The 15,841-nt window shown below is 39.4% G+C and overlaps 1 protein-coding gene across 2 annotated transcripts in view; it reads right to left on the reverse strand.

Moving 5' to 3' along the window:
* Positions 1-84: 84 nt before the first annotated feature.
* Positions 85-15,841, reverse strand: part of LOC126366575 (uncharacterized) — a 30,473-nt gene continuing 14,716 nt past the window's right edge. For both annotated transcript variants that reach the window (XM_050009721.1, XM_050009720.1), the window contains 7 exons: positions 12,188-12,324; positions 5,095-5,268; positions 3,963-4,117; positions 3,749-3,887; positions 2,863-3,051; positions 2,103-2,243; positions 85-1,359 (listed from right to left, as the gene is read on the reverse strand). In XM_050009721.1, the coding sequence (XP_049865678.1) occupies positions 1,210-1,359; positions 2,103-2,243; positions 2,863-3,051; positions 3,749-3,887; positions 3,963-4,117; positions 5,095-5,268; positions 12,188-12,324 (1,085 nt within the window). In that variant the 3' untranslated portion in view covers positions 85-1,209. The remainder of the gene's footprint in view (positions 1,360-2,102; positions 2,244-2,862; positions 3,052-3,748; positions 3,888-3,962; positions 4,118-5,094; positions 5,269-12,187; positions 12,325-15,841) is intronic.

The raw sequence follows: 15,841 nt of genomic DNA on the forward strand, positions 1-15,841 counted from the left end.
TACGTTTTAAGAATAAGAATAAAATAAAAACTGGGCTAGTTTTGTACACAGTTGTGTGTTTATTTTGTCTTTTGAAGCAATGTCATAAAAAAGGAATAATACTACATATAGAACGGCAACTCTCAACCAGCGCCTGAGCTCGGTTTAAAACCCCCGGTTTTATTGTCTTATGTACCTACCGTATGGGCGTCAGATGTTACACACACAGATGCGCGTGTCGTACGATTGCATCAAAGTGTAGTGTCTGTGTAAAACGAGGTGTTTTGAAGTGTCCGGGGTGGCAATGTTGAGTAAAAATAAATTATGTGAAGTGAATATTTATAGGTATTTGTAAAAAATGTTCCTAATGGCTATGTTTATACTTATGTTATTATTCTCATTGTTGAACTAATTAAGTATCTATAATAATTTGTGGTAATGTAAAGAAAACTTGTGTGTGAAACAAAACACTTGTGAGAATCATTATTATTTATTATTTAACAAACAAGGATGTACATAAGTAAATCATTTTTGTTTCAAAAGCTGGGCTCTTTATGCCTTTTAATATTATACAACAACTAACGATGTCGTTATATAATTATATATTTATTAAATGAAAACCTGAAAACTGGATATGTTTAAAAAATATTCATTCCGTGAACGGAAGTAAAATATATGTAGGTAGTGATTCTTTCTACAAGTTTACAATGTTACTATAAGTATATAGGTACCTACCTAGTATCATTGAATCTATGATTGCTTTGTTAAGCTCATTGTTTTCTTCGCGGCTACATGTAAGTACATTACTCTATCAATAAATCTAATTCTATTAATAAGATTCAAATTGTGTACCAGACACTTATTTAATTTTTTTACAAAATAAAGTTGATATGCATTTAATCGATGTTCCGATTTTTCTTAGGCAGTAAGATTATTTTTGAAAACCTTTTCACAAAACGTACTATTTACAACTTCTAAAACACATTTTACGTCTAATAGACATCCTCCAATTCTAATTTCGTCTGGCGCCGCCATTTTCTTTCGCCCCGCACTGCCCTCTGGCGAAGCAATGGAACATCACGAGCTACCTATTGGAGCTTGCCCTCCAATAGAATTCGAGGGAGATAACGTGATATTTAAACCGACCAATGGTAGACTATCCTCGAAGCGTTGTCTCCCTATTAGCTCTGACAAGGTATTGCCACTACCGCCTATACGTGTGTATATTTTTTAACGGTCAGTGGCGTTGGGGTTGGTATAAGAGAACCCTCTGAAGGCTTCTTGGTCCATGGAGCGTAGTACGTGGGGCTCTACTGCTGTCAGCCGAGGTCGTTCTCCAGTGAAAGCTCGGTCGAAGTATTGGGTGTCCAGTGGGTGTCTCTGTGAGGTTAATCATTATCAATCAATCAATATATCAATGGCCAGAAATCGGTCACCTATCGTCAGTTTTACATTAACTTTCATTGTAGTTTTTTAATAGTCTTCTATCGTGTGGGTTGTGAGGTGGAATACCAACCTCAACCCTGACAGGGTTACTATTGAGCCGACAAAGGCCCCTTACATGGCTCATGTAACGACTACTTACTTACATCAGTAAGTAGTAACCGGTACCAACGACTTAACGTGCGTTACGAAGCACGGATCATCTTACTTTCGGACAATCTGGTGATCAGCCAGTAATGTCCTAACCAAACTAGGGACCACAAAGCAATTTTTGTGATATGTCCCCACCGGGAATCGAACCCGGGACCTCCGGATTGTGAGCCCAGCACTCAACCACTGGAGCACGGAGGTCGTTTTTAATAGTGACTTTAGAAAAGATACATTATTATTTTTGTTCATTGCAGTTTTAACTTCACCAATCTCGTAATGAGAAACTAAAGCGCACTCTAGGTACACTCGCGGCGTCAAAGTCTGCGAGGGCTGCAAAACTTAAATGGTTTCACGGTTTTATCAATCTGTGTTTGTTTTGAGCTTAGTAACAAGGTTCGCTCTTAGTTATCAATTAGCGCACGGTGCGAGTATAAAAGACCGTATTCTTCTAGGACGCCACGCGTCCGTGGATAACGGGCGAATGTAGAGCCGGTTTAAAAGTTAGGTACTAGGTACATTATGATACATACCACCCGGGGTCTGAACGGAGCTTCAAGCTCCCGTCTGTCCAGCTTGTCCCAGTGTATGGGCCGGAAGAAGTCCTGGTCCCGCACGTCGCCATGCATGCACTCTGTGCCTCCAAGTCGCGTCCGCGCGTCTTTGTCCAAAAGCTGGACACAGAAACAAACAAAAATACGTAAAATATGTTAAGTGGATATAATCATCTCCATAGCTAGCTACACATAGAACTAGGAAAACATAGACAAGTAAGGTACGGGATTTTATACGCAAACTAAACGAAACCTCCGCGCCCGATTCGCTTGTCTCGTTGTCTACTCTGTATACGCTATAACCAGCTGGCAATAAATGACAGGTCTAGTAGCAGAGGTAATTAAGTAAACTTAAGTACGTATATTAGACAGAGAGAGTTGATTTTTTTTTATAAAAAGTTCCTAATTTTTAATGGGCCAATATTCGGATGAAATTTTGAACATGTCAAAACAATCTTTTTTGCGTTTATTGATTGAGTCATTGTGGTCCTGTGGTACATTGGCTTGCTTTTCAAACGGGGGCCGCCGGTTCGAACCTAGTACCGGACTTGCACCAATGTTTTCACTAACACAGTTGGTTCGACCATTATAGACGCCGATACGACTCACCACCTATCACGTTGGTCTAACAGAAAGCTCGTTGAGGTGTGAGTACATAGTTCATCTTGTGTTGGATGTACCTCGGACTACCCCATTGTGATATAGTCGTGTGCTTATGTTATAATATTGATGTTCTTACCCGGGTTAAGATGGTCAGAGCCTCCTGCGACAGGAACCGCGGGTAGGATGGCATCTCGTTGCAAATTGACCAGAACAGCTCGTCCTCGTCACACCCGCTGAACGGACTCTGGCCTATCAACATCTCATACAGCAACACTCCGAAAGACCACCAGTCCACCGTCTGGTTGTACTTCAGTCCTTTGATTATCTGAAAATTGAATGCTTTAGTCATTATAACTGTAAGAAAACGAGTTTATTTATTAATACACAATAAAAGACAAAAGGAACATACAAAGAAAACAAACAATACAGGTAAGCTTATCTCTAACAAAGAGATTTCTTTCAGCTGATTTATGTAACGAAAGAGATATGCAACGTGTAATGTTATATACCTAGAGTTGTTGGTTCTTTAGGAAAGCGAATGTCGATAATTTTATCTAAGTAAATACTATGTGTACATAACACGTTCACTGTGTACGAGCCACATATGAGGCAATAAATTTGAAACTCATATGCATGCGTGTATGTCCCATATGTGGGGCATATTTTTCCTTCCAGTGTGTCTATATATATAAATTCCAATGTGTCTTTCGAAAAATAACATTGCACATGAGGGGTTGATGTATAATTTTTAAGTTACACAGTAAACGTGTTAATGAAAAGATCTTGCTGCTCCGTATCGAGTTACAATAGTAACATATTACCTACACCTAAATCATTGTGTTAAATAGATCATCATCATCATCAATTTAAGAGCCACGCTCTTGTCGGTGTAGCATTTTCCATTCCAGTCTATCAAAGGCCAATTCCTTGACTTCCCTATAATAGATAGGGAGTCACTAATAAAAGTGCTCCGCAAACATTACTTCAATCGTCTTTAGAAAACGTAAAATACAAAAAAATACCTCAGGCGCCATGTAATCAGGCGTGCCACAGAACGTGTCAGCAGTTTTGTCCAAGTAAATCTGTAGTTTGCACATGCCAAAGTCCGCAATCCGCACGTGCCCGTCGAAGTCAAGGAGAATGTTGTCAAGTTTCAAGTCCCTGGAAAATAATCTAGTGATTAAAAGAAACTTCTAAACATTGTTATTTGTTTCAAAGACTTGAAATTTTCCGAACCTGTACACAATGCCCCTTTTATGTAAGAACTTGAGTCCTGACACGATTTCAGCGGCGTATAATCTGGCTCTAGTTTCTGGGAACCGTCCGCTTTGTTGAATGTGGAACATTAAGTCACCGCCATTTAGATACTCCATGACGAAGAACAAGTGGGACTGTAAATAAAAAATATTTTATATTTATAATACAACGTGGTCGTCATATGCAATAATACAACATCAGTATGATTCTCTAATGCCGCGTATAGATTGGTGAAATGTAACACGAAATCTAACATGCAGTGAAAGAATTATCTAATTATTATCTAAGTACCTTTATATTGCTGCAACACACTTTGTAACAAATTCTCTTAGTGTGGAAGCCTTGCGCGCGTGAACTGTGCGTTTCACGCATCAGATCCAAGTGATAAGTATTAGGATATAAGGTGATATTAGGATCCGTTATTTGGACGAACACTAGTTCAGGCTTGCAGCAAACATGCAATGAAATGGAAAATGTTACATTTCGTGTTACATTCCACGAGTCTATACGCGGCATAAGCTAATGTCATCCGGCATACCTACCTATGTAGGAAGTATATCGAAACACGAATTAACCGAAAGTACTTTTCGACAACCTACAACTAAAGTTCAGGTTCGTCTGTCGACGCGATGGAGTTGCTTTTAGAGAATCGCATACTTAAACCTCGTATCCACTAGACAACAATGGAGACGCAACACGTGATGCTCCACATGTTCACAACAGCCCACGTTGTTATGCGACGTTGCTAATAACTGAATTTATATTAATATAGATGTTGCACACCTTTACGCCTCATTGTCTCCCTAGCTTTATCCCGTTTTTTCACAGTGTCCGCTTACCTAACCTGAAGATTTGAATAGCTGCATGAGCAATAAGGCCGCCTGTTGTGTCCATTGTGCTCAATAAATCATTTTATCTATCTATCTAAGATTTGACAAGTCCCGTTTTTTACAGAAGCGACTGCCTGTCTGACCTTCCCTCGAAGGAAAAAGTAGCCCAATACAGGTTAGGTCACATACCATACCAGGTTAGGTTATTGTTAGACTACATATTAAAGAATATTTTGCGCGTCAATGTTGCCTAGTGGGTACGAGGCTTCATGAATACTTACATCAGTCTGGAAAGTTGCGAACAAGTGACAGAGATAAGGGTGGTTCGTGCCCAGAGCGAGCACTTTCCTCTCTATCAAAGTGCACTCCACGTCATCGTCTTCCAAAACCACGTCCTTCTTCAGACATTTCACGGCGTAGTAGTACTCCGTATCACGAAGCTCTGCTAATAAGACCTGGACACCATAAATACTCTCGTTAGGCTTGGCAGAGACGAAGGAACATATTAAATTATACCTATACAATTGTGTAATAGTTTATCGAAATTTAGTCCAGAGTGGTTAAGTATTGCTCAATCGAAGCCAATACACGTACGGTAGGTACATTCCTACACTCCAATTCCTACAAATTGACAAAAACAAAATTAGCGGGCTAATAAATGTGGCAGGAAACATTCGTGACAACCGACCGAGGAGTTTCATTTTATAACTGGCATATATCATGCTTTCTCCGTATTCTTGGCGCAGGCTCAAAGGCAATTGGGCCAAACTACGAAACCAGGAAGCTTCGACCACTCGACCTGGCTCGGAGGTAACTGGGACCGTCTTTTAATATTCGAATGTTTGGTGCCGTTTATCAAATTTGACACAGAACAAAAGCTTTAATTAGGCGTTCAGAGGGAGAGCCAACGCCAAACATATAGTTTTATTTATATCGACTTGAAAATTAATCATTGCATTGGTAGGCAACGCTTTCTTTCTGCCATTTTAGTTTTACAGGTCTTTTTGTTAACTTTTTCTATATCCTATTAACCGGGCTATTAGTCCACAATATTTGAAGGGCATATGCCGTTAAGATTTTGTATCGTACGTGACGTAGACAAAGACGCATTATCATTCGTATCGGCCGATGGCCAATGTAGATACGACACGTGCTTTGAGCTGACGTGGGAAAGGTGGCCAGTGATGTAGGCGCTAAGAATAGCCAGATGCGACGCATTGCTGCGGTGGCAGGTGAACCAGAGATAATGGACAAGTGGCATTGTGCCACGAGAGGTTATGGTCAGCCCTCTACAGGATTTTGACACGGTTTTCGGTCTTTATTGTGTTCACAATTTACGTCGCGTAACATTTTAACCCTTTCAATGCTGTGCACGAATACGTTCGTTCGCAAAAATGTGCTCTTATGTCGAATTTGCACGTTTATCAAAAGAACTAAGTACCTACTTATTAAAGTAATTATTAGACTTTACATGTTTATCAAAAATATTAAAAAGGAAACGTGTTTCACTATCTTCGTTACGACAGAAAAGAAAGCTTATTGTTAAAATATCTTTTTCAAGTATCTACTTACCTAAGTCTTTTATAAAGTGAAAGAAAAGTCGTAGTACCTACCTCAATTCATTGGAAACCTTTTAAAATAAACTTTCTTACCCGACTCGCTTGTATGAAGTAGGTCGACTGAAATATTTTGCAACATAATGTTGAGATACCTACTCAACAAATGTTCTGAAAATATTTCTTTGCCGACTGCATTGCAACTGTCTTTTTCTTATTCGCTTTAAGTATCTGCTAGTTGAATAGCTGTTACGTACAATAGATGCTTCGAGTAGACTTTAAATCTCCGTTTTAAAGTAATATGTAAGTCAAGTGTCTTGTAGTTCTACGTAACCTTATATGGATTTACAAGCGTTGGTTGTATTTTTACTTTTTAAGAAAGACGGTACATCTTTTATCATTTTCAATCTTCAATTTCCAACATTGCAGACGGCGATATAGCTCACCATCTATCACGTTCAACTAACAACTCTCGCTCATTGGCGGCTGTACCTCTGACTACCCTATTTGGGAACACAGTCTTCTTCTATCGTGTGGGTTGTGAGGTGGATTACCAGCCCTATCAACCCTGGTGTCAGGGTTATTGTTGAGCCGCCATAGGCCCCTGACATGACTCATGTAACGACTACGTACTTACAGCAGTAAGTAGTAACCGGGACCAACGGCTTAACGTGCCTTCCGAAGCACGGATCATCTTACTTTTCGACAATCAGGTTATCAGCCTGTAATGTTCTAACCAAACTAGGGATCACAAAGTGATTTTTGTGATTTGTCCCCACCGGGATTCGAACCCGGGACCTCTGGATCGTGAGCACAACGCTATGACACTACGGAAGCTGTTGGAATACAGTTGTGAGCATGTGTTTTTATACATTGTTTTAAGTTTACGCAGTTATTATCATAATTAAAGCACATAATAACGGGTACTTACCGCGTTTTAATGGGGATATGAAAATTATGGATCTACCTACTCCACTCCAATCTCATCAGTCATCCCGTAATCATGGCACTTGCAACAGTGTCGAAATATCGGGAGTCTCATATCCCCATTAAAACGCGGTAAGAACCCGTTATTATGTGCTTTAATTATGTGTTTTTATGTTACAACTTTTGCAGTAACGCAATACCTCTAATCCAGTTGGCAACTAAATGTAAGTAGTTATAATAAGTTCAACGCACTCGTATAGCGCGCAATGATATCATTTGACAAGCTCTTCCCGCCTTTTGAAGTCACATGCGTCATATGTGGATCACTCGATTGAAGTACGCATTTATCAGTGCCCGGTCCATAATACTTACCTACTTCATTTTATTCGCAACGCTGTCAAAATAAACTCAACAGGGCTCTGACGTAATAAGGAAAGTTTTTTTTAATTAGAACGTTTATATCTGCCACAGATACTAAACGTACCTACTCGTAATATGTCATAGTCTAAAATCATCTTGCTAATTTAAGACCTGGGGGGCTAAAATGGCCACATCAAAGCAATTCATCTAAGAAAGCCTTATTGCAATTTGACATTTGCGCACATAAAAGTAAGAGCGCAATGCAAACAACTGTCAAATAGCAATGTTGTTTTCTTAGATGAATTGCTTCGATGTGGCCATTTTAACCCCCTGCTGTCGGTAAGACTTAAAAAATGATTTTTTAAATTACAGCGCAGGGTAAAAAAAAGTACCTACCTATTGAAGGAAGAACTTTCTAGCCTTTCTAGGCCACGTTCCGCCAAAAAAATATAGATGGCACTGTACAGATTTAACGTAATAATTACGTATTTTCTAAGTGCTCGAGTAATGGCCGAGGCGTAGGTAGGTATATGTGTAAAAAGAATTGTTGCTTGATATTGAATCAAATATTGCTTCTCTTTATTTTGATCAGAATAATAATGGGTGGAAGATGTGTTGTGCCGACTTGCGCCTAGCCGTAATATAACAAAGGTAATTTATACCTGAAAACAAAGACAAAAGATGGATGTCTGTTATCCATGAAATTAGAAGGTTAGGCAAACGAAGGTAAAATTGTATAGCGCCATCGATAGTTTTTTGGGAAACGTGGTGTGATGCAAAAACCACGATTTGTATTTTATTGTCGCTAAAAGAAGAGTGTTGCTCCAGCGACCTAATTCGAGTTCTATTCTCGCCACAGCCCAGGTAGTTAACTCTATTTCCACTGCATTTCATAGCTTGACATCGTTCCACGTGTGTCGTAGCCGTCATACGATCCCTGGCCATCCTCTTGTTATTCTAATGACAGCGACGGATGTTGAAAGCCCTCGCAATAAAATTTTAAGTATCTAGTTTAAGGCTAAGCGCGCATTACGATAAAAATTCGTTTTCTGTGTCGTCATTTGTGTTCGGTTTCTGTCAACCACAGAAATACACTACAATTCGCGCACTGCGAAAATAAATCGTTTGCGATTTAAAATTGCAGATGCGAATTCATATGTGTATTTTGTACCCTATGAAGCGAACCCTATGAACCCTGTTATTGTAGTTTGCGATTTTATTTCGCACTAAAAAACTCGCAACGATTTTTTATCGTAATGCGCGCTTAGCCTAAGGCACCTTGAGAACTCATGAATGCATAAAACGTATAATTTCTGACCGTCTTTAGCGTTACCCCGTTTTCACGGGGTCCGCTTACCTAACCTGATGATTGGACAGGTTCGGTTGTTTACAGAAGCGACTGCCTGTCTGACCTTCCAACCCGTGAAGGGAAAACCACCCCAATACAGGTTAGGGTTACATACCTCCGAATCGCTTTATGTTAGTCGCTGTTAGGGGCCGTCCATTAATCATGTGTTTTTTTTGGCATTTTTGAAACTTAGTGATACATGGTGCGGTTCAAGACTACCCTCCCCCCCATCCTATATCACGTGTATTTTTAGTACCTGCCAAAATTATTGCACGAAACGCCGCTTTTCGGTTCAGTATCGCGCGTTTGCCGAAAAACAAAATACTCGTGATATATTACTACACCCCCCCTCTCTCCTTATGATATTTCGTGATTTTTTCATGGACCCCTCCCCCCTCTCGAGCCTCGCATGATTAATGGACGGCCCCTTAGTTATGTTTTTCTTCACCACTGAGCTCGTGATAAACATTTATATGATCCAAACATGAATTTGACAACAAATTGGAAAATCATTGGTTTAAGCTGGGATTCGAAACTGCGACCTCAAATTGAGAGTCAAGCGTTCTACCAACTGCGCTACCACGGGAATTATTAGTGTTATGTAGTTATGTATCATTGTGATTGTACCTACTGAAATATCGAGATTCGAGATAGCGTGAAGCCAGAAGTCTGCATTCGTTTATGCAATACCTACCTAGTTCCTACAGTACCTTTTAAAAATTTAATTCCAGAATGTCCTTGTTAATTTTGCATCACTTCGGAATGTGTAGTACCTGTCACACTTTCGCTTATAGACGTGTCTTTCACCACCAATCCCACCGAGGTTTGGTATACCCACGGCGTCTTTGTATACGAAAACTATATTTCTTGGCAATATCCCTTGTTTTTTTTTTCTCCTTTAGTTTATTTTGAGCCAGTGAGTTCGCTTACACTTCGCGTCTTAATTATTGCGGATGTGTTCGCTACGTAGAACACTAAATGAAAGACCTTTGATAACGTAGGCTCAACCTTTTGCGTTCAAAGGCCATATTGTAGGTACAATATGGTTTCTAGGTCTTCCTGTTTACCAGGACTGAACTACTTTACATAAATCTTTGGTTTAAAATATGTACTTGTAATCGGTACCTAAAGTATTTTGATTACCTAACGGCACCTGTGGACTAGTGGTTCGAGCGTTGGGTTCACGATCGGCGGGGTTCAGGTTCGATTCCCGAAGGGGACAATGTCGAAATCACTTTTATCATGCCAGTGATTGGGATGACGCTAGACTCAGATGAGGTTGTCGGAAGACTTCGAATAACGATGATGATTAGCTTGACCTAACATGCACTAAGTAGTAACATGTCGTCGCGGAGTGGTTGACATTGGTGTAAAGGGCAAATTACGTTTCGTTCTAACATAAACATAACATAAACAGCCTATATACGTCCCACTGCGCGGCACAGGCCTCCCCTCAATCAACCGGAGGGGGCATGGAGCATACTCCACTACGCTGCTCCAATGCGGGTTGGTGGAGGTGTTTTTACGGCTAATAGCCGGGACCAACGGCTTAACGTGCCCTCCGAAGCACGAACAATAATTTTTCGAACAATCAGGTTATTCAAGCCTGAAAAGTCCTTACCAAACAAAGGACAGTCTCACAAAGTGATTTCGAAAATGTCCCCATCGGGAATCGAACCTGGACCTCCAGATCGTGAGGCTAACGCTCTAACCACTAGACCACGGAGGATGGTCGTTCTAACATGTTTGCCTAAAGAAAGTGAACCCAGTGTTATAATAGTAGGCATAGATATGTCATTGTGTTAGAGTCGGAAGAATACGCGGTGCCAAATATTATGTAAAAATTCACTAGGAGACGCTCGAGATAACATGTGTAATATTTTTATAAATCTACGAGGAGAATATTAAAAAAACTGTTAAGTGAGTATATTTATTTTCCTATTCAGCCAGTATACGCTCAAGGCTGAGTGTAAATCTCCTCTCTTTCGCCACTTCATCCATTACTTTCCAGCATACCTCACCTGTGTGTCAAAATGTGTTTTTATTTGTGTTTTACATACTTAGTTAAAATACATAAATAGCCTATATACGTCCCACTGCTAGGCACAGGCCTTCCTTCAATCATTCGGAAGAGGTATGGTAAAGAACGTACTCCACCACGCTGCTCCAGTGCAAGATGGTTGAGGCGTTTAGACCAGTTAGCTCGGGACCGTCAGCTTAACCTGCCTTCCAAAGCAGGAAGCACGGAATCAAGTTTTTCGGACAACCAGGCGACTTAGTCTGCAATTTCAAGTCTACAAATTGATTTCTGTGTCCCCATCGGGAATCGAATCTGGGGCTCCGTGAGTCCAACGCTCTAATCACCAGACCACGGGGGTTGCCGGGTAATGAAAATTATTTAGGTACCTATTTCTAGTAACAAAGATTTATAGTAGTTTAATCCTAGTACTTAATTTAAAAGTGCTAATTTATATTACGTATAAAATATTGAGAGTTATTGAAGACAGAAGAGGCAAGGTGTTTGGACACTTAATAATAGACACACCGAATTTATTAAAAACATCATAGAAGGGAAGCTACAAGGCAAGAGAGGAAGGGGAAGACCAAGAAGAGCTTTTATGGAACAGATTAAAGAGAAGACGAACGTCGTGTCTTATAAGGAAGTGAAACAATTGGCCTTTGGTAGACAAGAATGGAGAATGCTCACCGACAAGAGCGTGGCTATTAAATTAGTAATGATGTAGGTAGTACTAGTAGTAAAGAGGGAGCGTGTTTATCGGATAGCAATTAGCATTGTTTTCTCTCGTTGACCCAAATGTACTCAAGCCGAGTGCCAACACGCCGCCAGAGTTTTAAAAATGGCACCTACATTACTTCACTTTGTTCGCGAGCCGATTCACAAACCTATTACCTGTACACTTTAAAGTGAGTGAAATCTTAGTGAGTGAGACGCTGATAAAGAAATAATAAGTAAAATAAAATTTAAAAATGTCACCCTCCATGGCTTAATGGTTTTCACGATCTTCCCGATGCGGATACTAAAATCACTTTGTGATAGTGTGTGGAAGGTATGAGTCCTGAGATGACGAGTGACATAGCAATTGAAGATGAATTTGTTATGCCGACCCCACTTAGAGAGGGTTAAGTACAGGAGGATGATGAGTTACGGGTATTCAAGCTTACCTTTCCAAAGCTGCCTTTTCCCAGCACCTTGATGAAGTGGAAGTCTTCGATGTTGTATTTCCGGAAGCGGGGTATGGACCGCGCAGGCGGGGTGAACCGCCCTGTCTTCCGGAATAATCCGTAGGCCGTCGATTGTTCTGGAAAATTTCAGGGTTTATAAGAACGTTAAGAACAAAGGAATTATCAAGATGAAACTGTTATGAATGTAGGTGATGATAAAGAAACGAAATAAACCTATGCTTAGATGTAATTTCCGACGCGATTTCTGTACTTACCTCCTAGTTCTCAAGAAATAGGTAATGTTAGATAGAAAAGAATCGATTCACCTAATCTCGACTGATACATCACTATGGTAATGAACGCCACAACACTAGTTTACGTGCATTGACAGATCTAATTTTTACCGCGCTAATGTATTTTGTGTACTTATTTTTATTGAAATATAATCACTAATTGTACTAAACTAGTCGAACTAGTTGTAATAGTAGGTAGGTTACATACAGTTTTTACAATTAAGTACTACTACTCTTTACGGGTTAGTCTCAGATTGTCTAGGTAGCAATGACTAGGTACCTAAAGTAAAGACTATATCGCGAAGCGACTAGATATCATTTTTCCCAGCTCTTACATTGTAAAGTGACCTGATCGCAAAATGACTACAAATCAGAATATGTAAGTATATGTATAATTATGTTGCTACCCATATTGCTTCTTTTTATTTTGATCAGAATAATAATGGGTGGAAGATTTGATGTGCCTGAGTGCAATAACAAGGGTCATCATGTACTTATACCAAAAAACAAGATGCATTCTGTAAGTAATTCATGAAATTAGAACGTTAAACGATGGCAAATTTTTACAGTGCCATCTATCCTTTATTAGGGAACATAGCCAGGAATGGCCCTCATTGGTGTTCACAAAACATACAGCCATAATTATGTAACCATATCATATTGACCAATTGCACGCGTTAAATTTGATGACATAATTTGATTGGCTACTGTAAATCAACATGTCAATATTGATAGATTGCTCTATACGTATTGGCAGAGATGCAAACGCGTGCAAAGAATAGGTAACCTGACACAATGAAACAAATACTTTAAGTACCTAGTACTAGGTCCTGTCTAAACGTTATTATCCTATCTTTGCCATAGTTGAATTGTTACTAAACTGAAAGCCCAATCATCATCATCAGCCCATTAACGTCCCCACTGCTGGGGCACGGGCCTTCCCTATGGATGGATAGGGAGATCGGGCCTTAAACCATCACGCGGGCTCAGTGCGGATTGATGGTTATTAACGACTGCTAATGCAGCCGGGACCAATGGCTTAACGTGCCTTCCGAAGCACGGAGGAGCTCGAGATGAAAACTTTTTTTGTGGTCACCCATCTTATGACCGGCCTTTGCGAAAGTTGCTTAACTTCAACAATCGCAGACCGAGCGCGTTTACCGCTGCGCCACCGAGCTCCTCAAAAGCCCAATATTGGGAATTAAATTTAGGAAAACCTTAATCTTCTCATCAAAAAATCGAAACAATTCGCAAGTTTATGTTCTAATTGCAATTTTAAATTTAGGGAATTTCCAGGCTACGATCACCAAAAACAATATGGCGTTATACAGATTTAACGTGATAATTACCTATTTTCTCATTGCTAGTGTACATACTTACTTAATAATTCAAAAATATAATGTATGGCAGAGGCATATATAAAAATAATTGTTGCTTGATATTTGGATCAGATACATAGAGCAACACGGACCTCTGGTTTGATCAGATATGGTATAGAATTGACAGACGTGTTGAGCCTGGATGTTAAGTATAAAAAGGGTCATCATTTATGGGTACTCAAAAACAAAGATAAGATGTTAAGTACGTCTGTTATCCATGAAATTAGAAGGTTAAACGATGGCAACTCTGTACAGCATCATTTATATTTTTTTGGGGATCGTAGCCTGGTAAGGGTTCTTACAGATGAACTGCAAGTTGTGAACGGCAGAGGCTAAGCAGTTGCGGCGTGTTTCGTCCGCCATTTTGTCGCCTGTCAACGGCAGACGTTGCCGCCTCTCGGCGGCAGCCGTCGACAGGTGGCTACGGCTGAAGTAGCCCCTGCCGTTCACAACTTGCAGTTCGTCTGTAAGAACCCTAAGTCCTCATTGAACTCGTGTTATGTTTTACAAAAATACGGTAGTTAGATATTTTCTGATGACAAGTATCTGTAGATACTTATTTGCGTAACTTCTCTGATTAGTAAAAAAAGATTCTGGAAGTGTCCTCAACAAACTCTGTGTTATTTCGTGTTTGATATTATTAAACTTTCTTACCCCTGCGTATTTCAGGTTCCGTGTTTTTTGAACGTGAGGCCGAGACTTTAGAAAGTTTCTTTAATGAAGGACTTTCTATGCTACGTTCCTCAAAAATAATATAGATGGCGCTGTTCAGATTTTCCTTCGTTTAACCTTCTAATTTCATGGATAACAGACATAATGCATCTTTTATATTTGTGTTTGGGTATAAATGATGACCCTTGTTATTACACCCAGGCACAATTACATCTTCCACCTATTAAATTATTCCGATCAAAATATAAAGAAGCAATATAGGTAGCGACATAATTTTATACATAATGTGATCTAAATATCAAGCTATTATTATTTTTATAAAAATATGTTTCTGTCATTTGGAATAATTATATACCCTAGTAATGAGAAAGTAGGTAAATATCAAGTTAAATCTCGTAAGTCCTTAATTTAATAATACTTATTATGGCATGAAAACATTACGAATACGATTTCTTTATTAGTGGTAAATCATGGGAATGAATTAGAATTCATGAAATGTAGCGCCAAACGTTCATTAGTATAATTTATAACAGTTATGAGCTATTTCTGTCAGCCATTTAGATAAAGTATTACCTACTTATTAATGTGCTAAATATTACTCATTTTCGGTACAACTGCGTTTTGTTTGTGATTTATTGGCACATGTGCTTGGCATCTCATCACCCACCTAGATTGTGTAGATGGGTGCACATCCTTTATTTTATGTCAGTGACACTATGATCCTTATCGTGTCTTGTTTATTTATATAATCAGCATTTTAATTTTAACATTTTAAAGTCGTTTATTAAGGTGACATTGCAGTTTTTTTTGTGACGTGACTTATTGTAGATTTGCCGCAGATAGCATTAACTACTTGGCCGGAGAAATGGGGAGTGCTGAAGGCTCTCACCCGGTACAACGTTTAAGACAACAGGCCTGAGGGTGCCCAGTTGGGCGCGAATCTAATTCGAAAAGTTTAATTCCTTGTGCACAGGTACATTTAAAAAGATAATGAATTTCCAGCCAGAATTAAGCTGAGATACCTTACTAAATTCTACTATTAACGCATTCGGCGAAAATAAGATTACTTACAATAAAAATTGTTTCAAGGCATGCAAGAAAAAAAAATATAATATAATTTATATTTGCTTTTGACCAATTTGATAGTGCGATAGACTATTTATAAAGTGAGAACATTCGTGTAATTCGCCGATTTAGCGGGCACAGCAGCGTACAAATTATTACGTCATTTGACGAAAGCTTACTTGTATGTTGGTGAGATTTGGCAACCATTGCTTGTTGTAGAGTATTTATCGAATGTAATGAGGTGG

The sequence above is a fragment of the Pectinophora gossypiella genome, chromosome 5 (genome assembly GCF_024362695.1).
Source record: "Pectinophora gossypiella chromosome 5, ilPecGoss1.1, whole genome shotgun sequence".
NCBI classification, from domain to species: domain Eukaryota; kingdom Metazoa; phylum Arthropoda; class Insecta; order Lepidoptera; family Gelechiidae; genus Pectinophora; species Pectinophora gossypiella.